Raw genomic sequence first — 19,192 nt, 5'->3', positions numbered from 1 at the left:
TTGTTTGTACAGTATATTGGTTTTTGAACCGTGCCAAGAATATCTTACCTACTGCAGCTCTGGCAGCAGTTTTACCATGATCAATGCTCAGGAGCCACAGGTTGACAGTTTGTCTTCTTTTAATCAAGGTATCTCCTTGGATTGGCTCTGCAGTGAAAGGTTCTCTAATTCAGTGTTTGTTTCTTATTGCTCCACTGCCAGCTCTGCTGTTCAGCCTGCTGCTGAAGGAGTTAGTCATTAGCAAGGGAGCTAATATTTCAGCCCATTTAACCACTGTGTATCTTGGTGGTCCCCCTTTGGCTCCGGATCTAGGCCCCTTTGGAATTGTGGTCTTTGACCCACTCCCTATTTATTTTGGGGTTGTGGGTCACTGCATCCCCAAATCCAACATATGGATCCAGCATTTCAAGGTGAAGTTGAGGATTTCTCTTCCCAAGATGAAATCTTTTGGCATTCTTTGGCAAAGTGCAGTCACCTCTGCTCCGACTAGTATCCAGCTGTACATAACCCCTTTTTTATTTGACTTCAATGATCTGACATTTAGTGGTACTCGTAAATTTGTTGTGGAGGAACTCTGCCTTTCGGGGTGGAGATTTATTTGTCAACTTTCACAACATTTCACTTCATATTCAGATTGATAGAACCCCTGTGGCTTATCATGTGGGTCTCTGTTGTTGTTCATTGGTACTTCAAGTACATTCCTTTGCGAAGAGTCATCTCTTTTGCATTCGCATGTGGCCTGTGTCACTGCTGTGTTTGACTGGGCCGGGTCTAATGTAGTCCAAACAGAACTACGAGATCCAGTACACCAATTTATGATGTGTGTTCCTTGGCCTGTGACATAGACTACACCTATCCAGAGCCTGCCACTTACGTTAAGATATATTTTTTTGATACTTGTTTGTTTGCCATGAGTGAAATAACTTCCCTGCATGATGCTCACTTTTGTTTTTTTGATATTTTCCTCAGTGGGAAAAAAAAGAATCAAGCTGTTTTAGAGGGATACAATCACACAGGGACCACTTTATAAACATTCTTCACACCTAAGCCTAGCATTCTGTTCATTCTTTTGTCAAGAAGAAATAGTGAGGGAGAGTACAACATAAAAAAAGGGCCGACCTGGCTTGTCTTGCCTAGGGAATGAAATGCTGTAGCTGATTATTACAGCTAACTATGATGGGAGGACCACCAGGGTAGTGACAACTGATGTAGCTGCCTCCGGGGTGAGACAAAGGTTTACATATTACACAAGCAATTTAGATGTTTTCTAAACATGTTGCCAAGACAGTGGGAGTTGGCAGCTCCCTGCCCCCCCCTCCCCCTCCAAGCCTTGAATTTTGCATGGATTTTGTGTAAACCAGGAAGGAGCGAGGGGACGGGGAGCAAAAAGCACGGACTGAAGCACTCTGCACTTTTGTGCTCTCTATGAACTGTGAGTGAGCTAATAAATTCTTTCAGCCACTCAGCGTAGCATTCACGGATATCCCCCAAAGATTACACACACAAATCACTGCACAATGGAGGCCACCGGGAGGGCCTGGGCGTCACAGGGGCCCCCCGACCCTGTGGACAAGCGCACATAACCAGGCTTCGGAGAAGACTGGGCAAAGGCGGGGGGTTTGTAGAGGAGGTGCAGCTCTACCCAGAGTCAAATGCTGTATAATGGTTGGTAATGGTATATTCAAGGAGGTTGGTGAAGGTGTGAAGTAAAACAGGCGAGGGTAGAAAAAGAGAGAATGGGAGAATAGCAGGGGTGTGAAAGGGAATGTGATGGATAAATAAAAAAGGGGGATTAGAGAGGTTGAAGAATTAAAGGAGGTGGGGGGTGATGGGTGTGTAGGGCTTGCATGTAGTGGTCTTGGTGATGATGAAGATGACCGAGGGGGGCGATTCCAACCCCACACAGCCCGAGCAGAAGCCAAGCAGGGACATAATTAACTCCTGGATCTTTTGTGTTTCTCATCTGACTGCAGGGTGGAGATGAAAGGGGCCTGCTAAACCTGGCATTCCACCCCAATTACAAGAAGAATGGCAAGCTCTACGTCTCCTACACCACCAACCAAGAGCGCTGGGCCATCGGACCACACGACCACATTCTCCGTGTGGTTGAATACACCGTTTCGAGGTAATGGGAGAAGTGTGTGCCAAATCTACCTTAAATATAGATCGTTTACTGCCTGAAAGGAAACCAAAACCTCAGCTGCCTCACAGTCTTCACATTAAACTGACCTATTAACTGTTGAGGATTAAAATAGATGTGCATCTCTTCATGCAAAACCCACTTATTTAACCATTGAGAAATACAGGAGAGTTTACAATACTTGTAATTTATAACCGTAAAATGAAACTGAAATTATTTGGATGCTGTGAAAAAAGCCTGATCACAAAACCCTGAAGGAATTGATTATACTACTGACTATTCGCATCCAACAACACTGATTTGACACATTTTTGCCTGAGATCATGGCAACCACAGTAAATACCAAAGCTTCGAGAGCACACAGCGTAATATGGGCGTTCATTTGCAACACTGTTATGATGATAGTGATGTTTGCCTGTTGCTGTGTCGATATCTCACACTCCCTTCACAATGACCTGTAATTAAGACAACAATCTTTTCTCACGAACGTGCTTAAGTGTTACATTTTAATTTGCATAATCACAGTTGTATGTTTAACTTAATGATCTAATCTTAATTATATGCTTGGCATGCAGTCTTTGTGACTGCAGCGTATAGTCCTTAATTTGAGGGTCTAATAGAGAAATGACAGTTAAAGCATTTGATGGTAGTTTAAGGGAGTAATTTTTTCGTCTTTGGCAAGCTGCTTTTTTAAAAAATTGCAGGACTACCCAAAATAACACATCATGAAATATTTGTTGCTGATACTGTGAAGCCAAATCCTCACTTTGCACTAGAAATTGTGCAACATTTCGAAGCCTGTGTTACATCTCCACCCACTGTCTTTGCCTTAATGAGACAATGCATTAGACTGAAATGTCTCTAGACAACAAACTATTTAAACTCATTTAATGTTGGATCTTGTTTGGTATGTCATGTCAGCATTTCTTATCCATGCCTCGGTGTATCATTTTACTCAACAACACAATTATTCTTTAAAGTAATTAAAGGCAATCAGAGTGTGCACTTATTTTAAAAAAATGTCTCGCACAGTACATTTTCAAACATTACATTGCTCAGGGGCTTTTACCGCAATCAAGAGCTGCCACTTACCATGACCCTAGTACAGTTATAAATATATATGTTTAAGATACATAAGAGACTGTAAGATATATAAGAGACTGTTTGGAAGTATGCAGGTGTAGAAATGTTGTATATACTCTTGATAGTTACTCTGTATCATTTATTTTACCCTCAAACAGAAACCCAGTGATAACGACATGTTGTGTTTTGCCTTAGAAAAAACCCGAACCAGGTTGACACCCGGACAGTCCGCATGCTGATGGAAGTGGCAGAGCTGCACAGGAAGCACCTAGGCGGTCAACTTCTGTTCAGCCCTGATGGTCTGTTGCACATTGTCCTGGGAGACGGCATGATCACCCTGGACGATATGGAGGAGATGGATGGACTCAGGTGAGCTCAGAGGTTTAAGAATCGTAGTGTAAATGATCAAATGTTGATGTGTGCCCTAAGATTCAATCGTTTTCCTAGCTCCCACCATCGTGAAGGTGTATTTTGTTTGTGTGTTTGAATGCAGTGATTTCACAGGGTCCGTCCTGAGGGTAGATGTGGACACGGACTGCTGCACATCACCATATTCCATACCGCGGAACAACCCGTACTTCAATAGCACCAACCAGCCACCTGAAATCTTTGCCCATGGATTACATGACCCAGGCAGGTGAGTGAAGCATTTCGAAAGGAACTTCATCAGTGTCACACTGAAGAACTTAACAGCTATGCCTGGTAAACGAGATCCCCTCTTCAAAATGTGGCAGCTACGACGGATTTATACTTTTACTGTCGAAAAATGGGTAGCTTACAGAGCAGATATCCGTATATGCTGTTTTATTACAGCTGTTTCAGAAAAGAGTTTCGTAAACTCAGGCTGTTTTTGCCACCTCGTAGGTGCTTGGTATCAAGACTTTACTTCTGTTTGCCCCGTATTCATCCTGTTTTCTGAACTGTAGGTGCGCAGTAGATCGGCTTCAGTCGGACAATGGGAGTCTACTCATCCTCTGTACGGATGCCAGTGGCAAAAACACATCAGCAGGAAGAATACTGGAGATAACTAAGGGGAAAGATTATGGTGAGTTACAATTTCCATGACAATTTCCAAAAATATTTGTAATATTTTACCCTTTTTTACGTTTGGAAGCAGTTCATTATTTTGCAATGTTAATACAACTCATGATAAAAATAACTGGTTGCAACCTTTGCCTGAGTTTTGTTTGATGGCGTTCTGTCTTGAGAAAGAAATGAAAATACATTAACCTCTTGGATAACCTTTCACATTCATTCTGCTGAAAATGACATCTGTTTTTACGAATGTCTTTCATTTTGTAAGAACATGGTGTTTTGGCAACAAGTTCAGAAAACACCCTGGGTTGAGCGCAGAGACAGTGAAGGTTGAATGTAGAAATGATGTGATCGAGAAAGATTCCCCCCTTGTGGAGCGCAGATTTGCCAAGGGAATGTGAGATTGTGTCCACACGTAAGATTTAAAGCTGTCAACAACAATAATCATCAAGATGATGGTTTAGCATTGTTGAAAACACAGCTGAGAGGGGCCTAGCTCTTCTCACATTGAGAAAATAATCAGTAACATCAGCACCTTCACATTCCTTAGCTGTCTTCTCTTTGCAAAAAAACAAATTGCTGCTGTTTGTTACAAATTACATTGGGCTGGTTATCTCTGCCACAGTGAGTGTTGTTTTGGCAACCCGAATTAATCCCTCGACGTTGATCTTTCACTCCAACTCAAAGTGCCGGTTATTGCTACAGACTACCTCTCCCTTGGCTTGATGCTTGATTTAGACAGTTACCCAAACTGTAAAGTGATTGCAGTTGGGAAATGAGCACACCAAGTCTTGGATCGTACATTTTTAAAGGCAGCAAACCTCCATTCATATTTCCCTTTGCCAAGACAACTGTAATCCAGAAAGCATGCCATATTGCCTCACCATCACACTCATGAATAAAAGATTAATACATTCTCCTCCAGTTTTGATAAAGACATATTAAAGTCTCAGTTGGCTGCCAAGGAAGAAGTCAAATATATTGCCATCCAATTTAAATCAAGATGCACTCTTTGCTCTTTTTTTCTTCTTGACGTGTTTTGCTAATCGGAACCACACAACGATTATGTCTGACAGACTTCTGACAAAATAAAGGAAACATGGTTAATCCTTTTGATTCCAGCACAAACAAAGCTGCACTTACTATTATGCATAATTTATAATAATTCCTCAGTTGATTACAGCCACTGAAGGATGCAGATTGGCGAATATTAGGATCAGATATTCTCAGAGAGATGGATTAGATTGCCTCTATCATAACATTTTGTCTGCTGGTGTTGGAATCAGACCTTTGCCTCCTTGTCTCTCCCCAGAAAATGAACCTTCAGTCTATGACCTGCAGTCCAGTGGAGGAGCACCACCTGTGGGGGGCTTCATCTACAGGGGCTGCCAATCTAGAAGACTTTATGGAAGCTACGTGTTTGGAGATAAAAATGGGTAAGAATGAAGAGGAAGGCCAACTGTTGAAACAGTGCTGATGAATGATCTGGCTGAAAATGCAGTTGCTACATGTTGTGAAATCTAGATTGATTCCCTGCGCACTTGCTGACAGGTAACTTTATTTTTAAGATGTTGTAGTGACTTTATCCCATTGGCGTTCAAGTACATTTGATTTATGAGTTATCAGACGAACATCTTAAGTTCCACTGAGATCAACATGACTCTTTCTTCTCTTCTCACACTGAAAATCTGTCCCCTGCATCGGCGCATGCCAGAGTAAACACTAAGTTCCATCCACGTGGGGGAAAACAAGTTTTATGTTACTGTCACCACAACGGCACGGCCCATTCGTTGTAAATGGAGATTAGACATCCTGCTCTGTGCTGTTCACACTTTTCTTTGGTTTGTAATTTATCCTACTTTGCTGATGTCAAACATTGACGCTTGAGTAAACAAAGGAAGTAAATAGCAAGGGGGGAAGTACACTATCAGGAGTTGGCACTGTGTTTAAAACAATGTGTGGTCGCTTAATTCTGTGCCTCATTACAATCTGAGGGCATACTGTTGTGGCTAAGTGAAGGCTCCGGCATGATGTTTGTTTTGAAACTAAAAGCCGAGGTCTTAAATAACACCATGTGAGACATGGGGTGGAAAAGGAAGATGGGTCAATGAACCATGACACAAGAAGTAAAAGTTGTTCCTGTTTTCAGATCTCAACTGTAATTTGCCCAATACTGCTGCAAATGAATTGCATTGTTGTTCTCACTTTTACAGCAAATTATAAATGTAAGAAATGTGTGTCTCATGTATATTACATCATAAAGCAGTACAAAACTAACAGTCTGAGATAACTGACAAAGTAACGACTGTAGTAATTCACCAGCTCTGTGTGTTGTGTTTGTCTCAGTAACCTGCGGATCCTCCAGAAGTCTACATTGTCGACATCAGCAAGTGGTGAACAGTGGCAGGAGAAGGCTCTGTGTCTGGGCTCAGCTGGCTCCTGTGGCTCCATGCTCGTGGGACACATCCTGGGTTTCGGAGAGGATGAACTAGGTCAGAGGGGCAATGATAAGAACTTTACGCAGTTATGCAGACTATCTGTTTCTTCTCATATTTTCAGTCTAGCCCTCTTCCTCTTTTCTCACTTCCTTTGTTTTGTTTTTCCTCTCCAAGTTCACATGAGTGACAGCTATGTGTTTACTTATTTTCTGAAATCACCTTGGGGTTTTAAAACATGGACCCTTGAAGGCTTGTTGGCTTTAAATTACGGATGTCAAAACTATGGAAAAATCATGGCTTGTTGTTTATTTATCAATGGTACATATGTGAACATCATGGCGAGGAATTTTCCAGTTGGTTATTTTGAAAGATTTTTTTCACTAACACAGCGTGATGCACAAAAACACAATTGAAATCTGGGAAAGTTGCAACACCTAGCCAACATGGACTAACAGTCACAACTACAGGGAAACTAAAGCCCCTCTTACTCTACCTCTATGGCACATTTTCAACAGGATATTAAATAGGGCATACTTCCTTCTGGATTAATTGTCATTTCCATAAGATAGCAATGATACTCCTAAGACCCACTTATGAGCTGCGTGTCGGGCCACCTACAAGGCTGTGTTTTGCATAGGTAGAGATGTGTTACTATTTACCTGGGGGTACTGCCGCATTAAGATAAGGTAGGGTGAGCTGAGGTGAGCGGACTAATATGATACAGAACATTTTTACCAGCTGGACCCCCACCACACACTCACAGAATTATTAACTGTCAGCTCTGGTGTTTCTGATTAAAGTGAACACGTGATGTGGATCACTCACACAGCCATCAGAAATGTTTGATCCCAGTTCTTGCCAGGTCTTGGAGTTATTATTTGACGAGGTATTTAAAGATTCCTGCGTTTGATCATGATTTGCAAGTGGTGCAAGAATCATGGAGGGGGTGGGCTTGTGTCCCGAAGTATGGGCCCCACAGACACATGTTTACAATTTGTCCCCTTATGGAATTTTCTTGCGGGCTTGTTCCTCATTAAATTATCCGCCTGGTTCCCAGTCATGAGTATCCAATTGTCCCATTAAACTCTTTCGTAGAGTCCTTTGGCAAGTGCAGCAATGCAGAAGCTGTAGCTACACTCATCCTTCCCATCTCCTCATGTCCTCCCCTTTCATCCTCTTATGTCTTGTTGCCTCCTCTCTTCATTTTGGCACAGGTATTGCATGGATGGCAGAAAGGTTTATCATTGAGACATATGCTGCACATTAAAAGTACGCAATGCACATAATGCTGATCGCCCATTTCCATGTGACTGTTCCTCTTTTGCAGGTGAAGTCTACATACTGGCGACTAGTAAAAGCATGGCACAGTCACACAGTGGAAAACTCTACAAGCTGGTGGACCCTAAAAGGTACAATCATGACGTACATTTTCTCTCTCTCTCTCTCTCTCTCTCTCTCTCCAGGGGGTGGTTTATTTCTTATTTGAAAAGGGGTTTTGACTGAACCATATTCTTTCAACCATCATATGTTTGTAAACCATGGTGGTATATACAGTTGGGTCTTAGTTCAATAAGTAAGTGATCCCTCATGTCTTCTATTGAGACTCCAGCAAACTAGCCAACCATTCCTAATTCCATGCTGGTTTTGTTTCATGGTGAAGCTAATATGATCCCACTTACAGTATATCATAAAAGACACTCATGCAGCTGACTCTCATGAAACCACGGATCTATAGTTAATCACCGCAGTGACGTCTTTTCTTGCTCATTTTCCTCCTCAAGTCCTCACTACCTATACACAACCCCTCCACACACACTTAATACATCGCTGTGACCAGAACTTTTGTTGTCACATGACCACTTGCGCGGGCCAAAACAAACGCTGAGCAGTAAGTGGAGAATAACCACAGCATTTCAAAATGTTAGTGTAAAGTATTGCTAACAGCAACACTGACATAGCTGGCCGTGTTCACCTTGGTAACTATTGCCTGCTGGTTATTTTCAGAGCGTTTAACAGCGGGGTTTCTTCTGCTGAGAGTAAGGAAAACACAAAGGCACCTGTTGTCAAGCACAGAGACCTCAAAATATTTTATTTCAGCTCATGAAGAAACACACACATTTTCATGCATAGAGCACATTTTGTTCATCATTATGTGTGTGGACACACACATACACTCGATGCACACACACAAACTTAACTTTGAGCGGTTTCCATCCAGTCTATTTCCACGCAGTCGAATGCTTAATTAGTTGATGTTAAACAACTGGAATGTGTGGGGAACATGCGCGTGAGTGCAACTTCATAATTCAAACGTGTGTGCGTGTGTCACTTTGTCATAATCCCTACCATATGCATCACAGTATTAGAAATCATCCTGATGGTGATGGATCTATAAACTATTTGTGCAAAGCCAAGTACATGTGAAAAACATTTTGTCACTCAAGACTAGAAAATATGCAGACAGGGCATGAATTCATCCCACATGATACAGTAGGGATGTGTAAGCATTTGTGTCTGATATATTACCCTGGCAGTAAGGAAATCACCGCAAACATAAGCAGACTTTGTAATTCAAACCAAATGCATATTAAGTTTCCAGCTGAACCCCCCATGTTTCTCTCTATCTTCTTATCGGCACTTGTGCAGGAAGTTGAGAGAGTGAGATCCTGCAGGGTTAGGCCCATCTGCTCAGGTCAGTGAGTAGTGTTGTGTCCAACTTTGAAAGTTCTGAATGCACAAGAAAAGTCCCAAAACAAATAGTATTTCTTAAGGCTAGTTCTGATTTGATTAAGAGAGGCAGATAAAGTAAGGGAAGCAGACGCACAGAGGGAGAATTTGCATGCCTCAGAATCACAATAGATTATTCCTGGGTGACGACAGTGCCACCCAGGCATTAGCACAATTAATTACACCACAGATGTTTCAAAGGGGCCCTGGTGGTTCGCTCTGTATTTATGTTTTCTGGCATGGTTGCTGGACGCATTTCTCCCAGAGAACAATTCTTTCCACCATCAAGTGGACTTGTTTAGTCTGTGCGGACCCTGTGGTGTTGGGAGTCTTGACTCCTAATACACTCTGGCTTCGTTATTATGATCTTGTTACAGGGAGGATGGAGAGGGGGTGACGGGGGGAGTAATTGGGGTAGCTAACGTGTCTGACCTCAGCGCGTTATCAAGTCTGGTGGTCCTCCCCTTTTTTCTTTTCCATACTGCGAGGACATCTGGACCCTAAAGCCCCTCTCATAAAGAGGTTTGTTTTAGAGTATGGTGGTTTTTGTGGTCCAGTATAGCATCTAGCGCTGTGTTTTGATCAACTGTGTGTTTGGGAACATAGAGGGGAAAAGAGGAACTGTTAGGGAGGGCGGCAAAGGCTTACAGGGAAACATCAGCCATAAAATCCCTCAGCAGTGTTTGTGTAAACATGTCCTGGCCAGATGACTTCATTTCTAGGTATTTGTTTGTCAGTTGGAGTACCCCTCCAATAATAAATAGGCCACCATGCATTTTGAAACATGCTGAATGTGTGTGGTGTGAGAGGAAGACAGAGACAGAGGGCGAGACGGGACTTGTTTGTGGTATAGTAGTCGGATTGAAATATTTCCTCTCATCATATACGTAGTCTATATATGGTGACTGTGAGATGCAGTTTAAAGCTCTGAATCAGTAGGAAGTGGACCTTTGATTTTAGATTCTTTTCACTATATTTTGTTTCAAAAGCTAAAAGTTACAATCTTGAAGATCTGCGTTTCGTCCTTTTTGATGGCACCTATGGCAATAAGTGTTTTTTGCCGGTGTGTTTATGAATCTGAGGACTCAAACAGTGTCGCCTGTAGATATACACTTGTTTTTGTTTCATTGTCTGTAGTCCTTGCTCTTTTTTTTTTTTCTTTTTTTTTTTTCCAACCACAGCAACTTACTTGCAATGCTAGGCAAGACTGGAAAATAACAGAATGCCACCTCACAGACAAGTGAGTTAAAGAGCAAGACTGTTACGTTAGCTCCAGCTTTCTGGCGGACCAGCCACTGCTGGGTGATGGAAAACGCCACGGAAATGTCGCCACAGACACCCAGTTCATAATACTGCAAATGCAAGGGCTTTCATCAGTGGGCCATAGACTCAGCCACCATTGTGTTACCTTTTTTGGCAATAGATAGTGACGAAACAGACATTTATTTAAATAAACAGTTTTCAACAGGGACGTGGCTGAGCCAGGGGCTAGCAGCTAACGGTGATAACTCCACAAACAGCACTTAACAACAACAGTGCTGACAGAGCTTATGGTGAGAATGGGCCCGACAAAACAATCCCGATATCAGCCGTAACCGCTGTATGAGCAGCAGTGATGAGCTAGCCAGTGGGATATATATACGCATTAACATGCAGGCATGGCCGGACCGGCTCACCACAACAAACAACAGAGATAGCATGACTTTATTCTCTGCTAGTGACACCATTACTCCACTATATCTTTACAGCGCAATAGTGGTTTACTGCTACATTAATGCTCTGGATGTCGCATGCAGAACCGTGAAGAATGGGCATCCATGCACATATATTTTATCTAAGGCAAGACAAGTTTATTTGTGTAGCACCTTTCAACAGCAACGTAATTGAAGATAGTTTACATAAGACATAAAAAGACTTGTAACTAGGATATAAAAAGACTAAATTGTGTAAATAATACGATGTCTGATGGAGACAGAATATAATTTTTGTAGGTTTTATGACTTTGTTGCTTATCATCTTCTGCTTTTCAGAGATCTACTTTCTATATTAGCCTGAAACACACAGTACATGAGCAAAGCAGTTGCCCTTAAACTGAGTGAAACTTTGGTTTGCCCATGATTGCCTGTAGGCAGGCATTCACGGGCATGTTTGGCTACCTTTTAGTCCCATCGAGTCTGCATTTGATAACATAATTATTTATACAGTGAGAGCATTATATTTGTGCCAGGAACAAATAATGCCAGAAAGACCCTTTTCTTTTTGAGAAGAGAAACATACTAACAAACAAAGATATTATGATAGAGGCACAAAACAGGGATTTGTTTCAGCCCCTCTGTGTATATACAATACGTCATGGAAGTCATATAGCAAAGTTAGATGTTTATCATATCATAATTCAAGAGGCACATGTTGCACTCCATCCATGGAGTTCGACAGAGTCAGCCTTACATGTGGCCCTCTGCAATAGTTTATTTGTAGCATATAGAGCCAGACCTCCTGCTGATTTCTGCTGTAAAATGCAATTTGCCTTTCTGTTTGCTACAGCCCCTCTCCAAAGAGAAGAAGGGAAAGCAGTATTATGAAAGACTTCACACTTTCAGGTTTTGTCAGCTGCAGGCTGGGCTGATTGAATTACAGTGAGCAGAGACCTTAAAAAGACAGTGAACTGCGAATAGGGTCCTGGGACCTCCTTTATGAACTGCATTAGCCATGGAAGTCACAAATCACTGGATGTGCAGGGGAAGGAGACAGCGGGTGCTCATTTGTGGATATATTTATCTGTATGTGTGCCTCTCTGTGTTTTGTGTGTACAGATATAAACTGTGTGGGTGGTGCGTACACGCGAACATGCACATCTGTGAGCCTGTGTGAGCGTGCGGTACGCTAGCTCCCAGCACGCTACAGAAAAAAAGCCTTTTCTTTATTTTCCTATCCCTCCTAAATCTTCCTACATCTCTGCTGTGGTCCTCCCCTCGACAAAGCTGCTTGCCAGTCGCACTGAATAGCCCTGGCTCCTACAATACACAGTAAATTTCTTGCACAATTAAAACAAGGAATGAAGCTACAAAAGAAGCTCCCAAACAATGGAGTCGGATGACAAAACAGCAAAAGAGACCACACTGGGCCGTTTGATTAAGCCATTGTTAGGGCGCACAATGTACACCACTCCACAGCCCTTTTCTCACATATACCTCACGTCAATCAAACTGGCCCTGCGAGCCAACAAGCTAAATACACACACACACACACACACACACTGATAAACATAATAATCAAGCAGATCAGGAACAAATCTGAGGCAGAGCATCCACACTGCTGTGACGGCGCAGACCTGAATGCTCTGAAGTTCTCTGCCTTATCTGTGCAGCCATGCAGTCATCCTTTCTCTTTTTCATTTTAATTATGACATGATCTGAGTTGTGTGCAGTGTTTGTATTTTTGTTGTCGTCATCATCTCTCTCTCTGTCCATGTAACTAACTCATGTGGGAGCACTGTCGCCCTTCTCCCACTCCCTCGCTCTCACACATACACCACCCCTCCCAAAGTTGATAAATTCCCACAGTGGCTGTTGACCCAGCTGCCTTTGTCAAGTGGCGCTACCAGCAGGTGCTGTTTTCACAGCCACCCTGGCAGTCGTACAGACTGTTTAGTAGCGCTGCTGACCCCTGCCTGCTATTAACAGTGTTAGCTACAGACCCCCCAATCCTCCAGGGACTCTTACTCTTTCTCTCTCTCCTTCTCTTTCTGTTTGCTTCCCTCCTTCGCTCCTTTTTTTTTTAACTACATGCAGCCTGCAACAACAAAAGCCAGCACGGATGGAGTCTGGAGTTGGGTGCTGATGGGAGCATGGGAATCAAACCCCCCCCCCCCCCCCCCACCCCCCCCGGGCTCTCCATCCTCCAAATTTAAAGCAACTTTAACACACACACAGTCACAGTATTGTCACTGCCATCAGTCAGTGTGTCTGTCGGAACATTTGCAACATAGTTTTCAAACTTGGACGGAAACACCACAAAACATCGTAGTTACAGTTTACTGAGTGATAGATTTTTTTTTTAAGGCTGAAATGTGTGTTTTCCCACACAGTCAATCCGGTACAGTCGGTTAAACAAATATTTAATTTGCACAGCTAGTCAGAGCAGGTGAGACACGACAAAACAGATCGAATTTTTCCCACAGCGGAATGCTGAGAGCATCTAAGAGTGAATGCACAATTAGCTCAACTGGATGTATGTGATACAGTGAATTTAAAGTTAGATTTCAGATTTAATATACAAAATGATCTCCCTGGTTGCAGTTCCTCAACTTCATCTAGTTTTGGTTTCCACCGCTGATTGACCGTTTGCTCTACAGCCATGATTGATGAGGCCTGTTTCACGCTAACACACACTGACCTCACTACTGATGCTCTTCAGCTCTCACACCACCATCAGTCCACAGCAGTCCAGTTGCCAAGCCTGTGTGTGAAAGTGTGTGTGAGCGAGTGTCCTTCAGTGTCCAGCACATTGTGTTGCCTTGTTAGCTTTTCACTTCACTACGGCAGAACTGTTTACACATCCATAGCTCGCTCGCTCTCTTTTACAAACACACACACAGACAAATGTGTGTGTGAGTTTGCGAGCAACACGTGCTAACAGACGCTTCACATTTGAACCTGATTACGCACTCGCTGTATTATTTCCAGATTTGTAGAGCGTGATATGTAATAATTCTGCTTCAGCCCATTTGCTGATATGCGTGTCTGGATGTTTGTCTCAATATGGAATGATCACAATATGTCTCTTCGGTGTTCAGACTTGACGCATATGGTGTGGGGATGTTTGTGTGTCTGTGTTTTCCAAATCATGTTTATATCTGTGAGAGCCCTGGATTAACCCTTTGTGATGTTTGGTTCTTCATGTAGGGAGAATTTAAGGATAAAATGAGTCACAACAATACAAGTGCCACATTTGATACTGGTGTAGTTCCATCTTAGACAACAGATTTTCAAGTACGATTAATTGACACTATACAGAAAAGCTGCCAGTACATCAATGATAAATCTTTGGAAGATATAGACATATACATATTTAACTAGCTACAGAGATTAAAAACATATGTCTAAATGTGCATCACTTCACATACACATTACATATCAACAAAAGCTGATGGCCTTGTCTATCGTCTGAGATCATACACACAATGTGTGACGGCAGATGTGTTGATCCCACTTGTAGCATGTCTATGGAAACTGTTGATCTGGACAATAAGAACTGAAGTGTGTTGTTGGGCGTGACTCCTCACTGACGGGCTCTTCCTAACAGACTCATTTACCATAGTGAGCCTAAGGGCAGACACAAGCAGAAGGAAACTATCCATTATGTGAGTCTAATTAAACAACCTGTGGACCCTGGAAAAGTCATTTCTGTTTTGATCATGACAACCCTGCCAATTTCTCCACTTGGCACAGCAGCTGAGCGCAGAACAAATACAGAGCTGATTAGCTGTGTATCGTAACAGGCCAAAAGTTTAAAAAGTGGGTAGGATTTTAAGAACAAATCATCTAAACATGAGTTACAGTATAACCACACACCTTCACACCATAATGTGCTTGCCTTAGATAAATCAATACCACCTTGTTTACATCTATAATTGTTTCCAGCATAGTCATTATTATTGCATGTGGTTGTTGCCAAAAACAAAAAGATTAAGTCTGAGGTATGTCAGCGAAGACAGTAGAGTATTCAGGCGTTCTTTAAAGGTACACTACGCTGAATTGTTGGTTAGTGCTTGTAAACACACTCTCCAGTGAAAATGAAAATTAAATCCAACCCCAGATTCACTCTTATTTGGCGTTTTCTCTCATTATACTTGCATTTTTTTTGGCACTATGTCTCTTGGATGCCTGCTGTTTACAGTCTGGCACCTGGTCACTACCTTCTTGTAAAGCCCCAAGCTTACCTGAGAGCTGTGGGGGTACACTCCCATAAAAGTCCCGAACACAGGAAATAAGAAGAAAATAAGAAAATGCAGTCAGGGGCTGAGTCTGCAGAAAAATGCAACACTACACACTTCTGCTGGGTCATAAGTGATGATTGAGAGGAATTACTTCTGTGTGAGTCTTTTGTTTTTTAGGACAGTCCTGCATAGTGTACCATTAAGGATTCAAAATGTTAAGGAGTGGCCTGACTCAAGACGTAAGCTCAACATTTAAGCCAATTTGACCACAGAGGCCATGACTTACCCTGTGACCCCAGAGGAAAAAATTTCCATGTTTTTGTGTTTGCTTCCTATTAGACAACTAGAATGACACCCAGCTGTGTTTTGGGTGCCAATTACCAGAGTTGGGAATTACCGACCTATGTGATTTTTAGGATTCTGATATAATAGGTAAGCCGAAATAGCTCAGTTGGGAGAGTGTTAGACTGAAGATCTGAAGGTCCCTGGTTCAATCCCAGGTTTCAGCAGAAAGGCTTTTAACTGCATGTCATTGTCACACTCCTTGTACCCTGTGTGATGACAAGAAATTTAAATCTAACTTAACATATATGCTAATATTCAAAATCATGTGAATGAGACTGTCAAACAATGTCCTTAAATTGTGATCCCTAAATACCTCCTCTTGGAAGTTTGCAATTGTGACACATGGGCGGCTGTGGTTCAGAGGCAGCGTGGGTCATCCATCGGGTGGTTCAATCCCCGGCTCCTCCAGTCTGCCTGAACAAGACACTGAACCCCAAATTGCTCCCGATGATGCTTGCATCAATGTGTGAGTGTGTTAAAAACTGAGTAGCAGGTGGCTCCTTGTATGGTAGCCTTGGCCACCAGTTTATGAATGGGTGAATGTGACTCGTAGTGTAAAAAGTGCTTTGAGTGGTTGGATGTCTAGAAAAGTGCTATACAAATGCAGTTTATCAGGGTGTGACTTACTGAAAGGCATACAGCAATAATACCAAACTAATGCCCTACTTTCATTAGCAGGCCATGTGATGCTTGTCTCTGCCACATATTGACTTTCCCTCTTTCTAACAACTGTTGCAGGCCTCATGCCCCAAAGGAGTGCCAGCGTCAGGTGGAGCCTCCAGAGCTGCTGATGACAGCTTGTTCCAGACACTGTAAGAACGGACACTGCACTCCCACTGGCAAGTGCTGCTGCAGTCCCGGCTGGGAGGGACCTTTCTGCCGAGTTGGTGAGTGCCTTTTTATTAAATGTACCTCTGCTGCTTTCAGTAGTAGTATCATCAGGACAAACAACAACAACATGCTCACTATTTCCTCTCTTGTGTCTGTGGCTGCAGCCAAGTGTGAACCAGCCTGCCGCAACGGAGGAGTGTGTATGGAGCCCAACAAGTGCCTGTGTAAGAGCGGCTACTCTGGGGCCCAGTGTGAGAAGAGTGAGCGGGGCATGCCCAACGACCAGGAGAAAGACGGCATACTAGACCACATCATCGATATGACCTCATACCTCCTAGACCTGACCAGCTACATCGTATAGGGGCACGCAGAGGGGGGCTGCTCCCCGCTGTCATCCTCAAGTTGACACAAATCTACCTACCACCACCAGCAGACTCTAACGAGGTGTCCTTAATATGGCCTCTTAATCTCCCTCACATCCACACAGGCATGTATACACACACACACATACATACACACACACACACACACACACACACACAAATACACACAGGATCCCCGTCAGACTGCTTTTCATCCTCATCACGATACCAAACTCTTCCTCTTTTCGCCTATAAGCTACTTGCTCTTGAGCACCAGGCCTGGCATCCAAGCCGTGTTCACACTTCGGAGAGACCTGCAGACAGCAGAGGAGATGTTCGATAAGCACGGCCAAGTTATGGAAGTTCCTCCAAGACATTTCCTCTCTCGTTCAGAAAACGCTCGCACACGGCCGACTCCACACAAACAGGAGCTCCACAGGAACAGATCATTTTAACCCAAGACTTTGGATCTTTTCAGGGTTGCCTTACTTACGACCCCCCAAAAAGGAGTTTAAGGCATTTCAGCAGAGACAGTTGATTGTTCAGGGGTAAGGAGCGGCGCGGCTCAAGATCCAATTTGTGCTCATGGTCCATTCAAAACCAAGCTAAATAAATGTACACAGACTTTGAAGGAACACTCTGCACCTCTGAAGTCAATGAGAGTCATGGGTCACATAGAGCCCGCAGTGCTTTGTGCTATACTATCCTAAAGGCACTACCACAAGAGAGATGAACCATGTCGTCTCACTTAGGATGTCTTATTTAGTTTGTGGGCACATTGTCATGACAGTATACAGTGTGTATACTTTGTTTTGCAACACTCACTTGCTATCAATGTACAGAATGGATCTGCGACAGGGGACTGTTACCCACACAGACATAGGAACGACTGAGTGAGAACGTTTTTGTCAAAGCCAGTTTCATACAATCTGAACGGAGTTGTTGGCTCCCATGCACTGTATTCATGTTTTTGTTTCATTCACTTTATTATTCAAAATGAATTTAAACATTTTATTAAAAAGCGCAATGAGAGTAGTTCTAACATTTCACACACACGCACCACACTATCACAGGAATGGTTTTCCTTTCATTGCGTCACACACTGAAAAAGAACCCGAACTCAAAACTACAAAGGGAAGAGATAGCGCGGTGATGTATATTTCCAATAGAGCTTACCTAAGTACTACTTAGCATTGCAAAAAAAAAAAAAACTATAGCAGTACTATTGTTATCATAGAGGAGGGTTTATTTTTTTAAGCGTAATAATATATGGGAGAGAATGGTGTTTATAGAAAGCAGTTTTACACTAAGCTTGTCAGTTCATGTCATTTCATGTTCTTGTACTTATACACATGCAGCTTTTTCCTCTGTTAAGAAACGAAAACACATGAGGACGAGTATTTTTTTCTACTTTTCTTTTATTTTCATGCCCCCCCCCCCCCCCCCCCCGTGGTAAAAGTAAAGCATGTCTGTGCCTGCGTAGAGTAATTCAGAGCAGTTGTCTGAGTCCATCTAATTCTCATCCATGACATGTGGTTTCATTACCGCTGTCAGAAACGTGTCTCTGTTGTGAGATGATCAAACGTCTCATCGGGCCACCAAGTCACTGTGGAAGCTGCTCACAGTCAGAGGCAGATCTTAATCTGCAGAGAGAAGATTTAAGATTAACATAAGAATCTGTCTAATGGAGATAATGTCGATTGAACGTTACACTCTAATGAACATCTGACTCCTCTATGTGTAGTCAGAACTCAGACTGGGATCATCTGGAGCCATATTGATGTGTTGTGTCTTTTCAGATGCCAGACAGAAGTTCATACAGATGCAGCACACACACATGCATGCCCAAAATCTATTCAACTTTCTTATTAAGAACTTTGATCTTCAGTCATTTAAATTCCATTCAAGGAGTCTCGACAGGACCATCAGTCGTGCTAACAGTTGCAGTTTTGCTCTCCTCCCAACTTTTATTTTGAAAAACAAGTTTCCAAGCATCATTAATTGAAGTTCAGTGTCAGTAAAAGATGTATTTGTTCTTCATCTCCCGCCTTGCTTGTGTTTGCTGAAATAAATCAACTCTGCCTGGTCAAAATGGAATTCATGCTGTAAAATGGAAAATTATAATTTTTTTTAGCACTTAATGTGAAAGTTGCATTGTAGCTGCTGAGACGGCGTGGTGTGAATAGAATAACCATTTTCATTATTTAAGTAGTTACACAAATAAAATAATTATTTAAGTTCTTCTATGTTGTTTTTACCATTGTACTGTATGTGACAATTTTTTTTATTCCTG

General features: G+C 42.5%; 1 protein-coding gene and 1 non-coding gene across 2 annotated transcripts in view; both read left to right on the top strand.

The window, feature by feature from the left end:
* The window catches only part of hhip (hedgehog interacting protein), a 34,266-nt gene extending 16,201 nt beyond the window's left edge, over window positions 1-18,065 (top strand). Inside the window, exons 5-13 of the mRNA XM_033624472.2 lie at window positions 1,974-2,125; window positions 3,419-3,592; window positions 3,717-3,860; window positions 4,150-4,268; window positions 5,571-5,694; window positions 6,605-6,750; window positions 8,024-8,105; window positions 16,445-16,593; window positions 16,702-18,065. Of these exons, the coding sequence (XP_033480363.1) occupies window positions 1,974-2,125; window positions 3,419-3,592; window positions 3,717-3,860; window positions 4,150-4,268; window positions 5,571-5,694; window positions 6,605-6,750; window positions 8,024-8,105; window positions 16,445-16,593; window positions 16,702-16,898 (1,287 nt within the window). The 3' untranslated portion in view covers window positions 16,899-18,065. The remainder of the gene's footprint in view (window positions 1-1,973; window positions 2,126-3,418; window positions 3,593-3,716; window positions 3,861-4,149; window positions 4,269-5,570; window positions 5,695-6,604; window positions 6,751-8,023; window positions 8,106-16,444; window positions 16,594-16,701) is intronic.
* trnaf-gaa (transfer RNA phenylalanine (anticodon GAA)) lies at window positions 15,798-15,870 on the top strand. The gene has a single exon. It is a non-coding gene; the product is annotated as a tRNA-Phe (tRNA).
* Window positions 18,066-19,192: the final 1,127 nt, after the last annotated feature.

The sequence above is a fragment of the Epinephelus lanceolatus genome, chromosome 3 (assembly GCF_041903045.1).
Source record: "Epinephelus lanceolatus isolate andai-2023 chromosome 3, ASM4190304v1, whole genome shotgun sequence".
In the NCBI taxonomy this organism is placed as follows: Eukaryota; Metazoa; Chordata; class Actinopteri; order Perciformes; family Serranidae; genus Epinephelus; species Epinephelus lanceolatus.
This window is presented reverse-complemented; position numbering and strand designations above follow the sequence as displayed.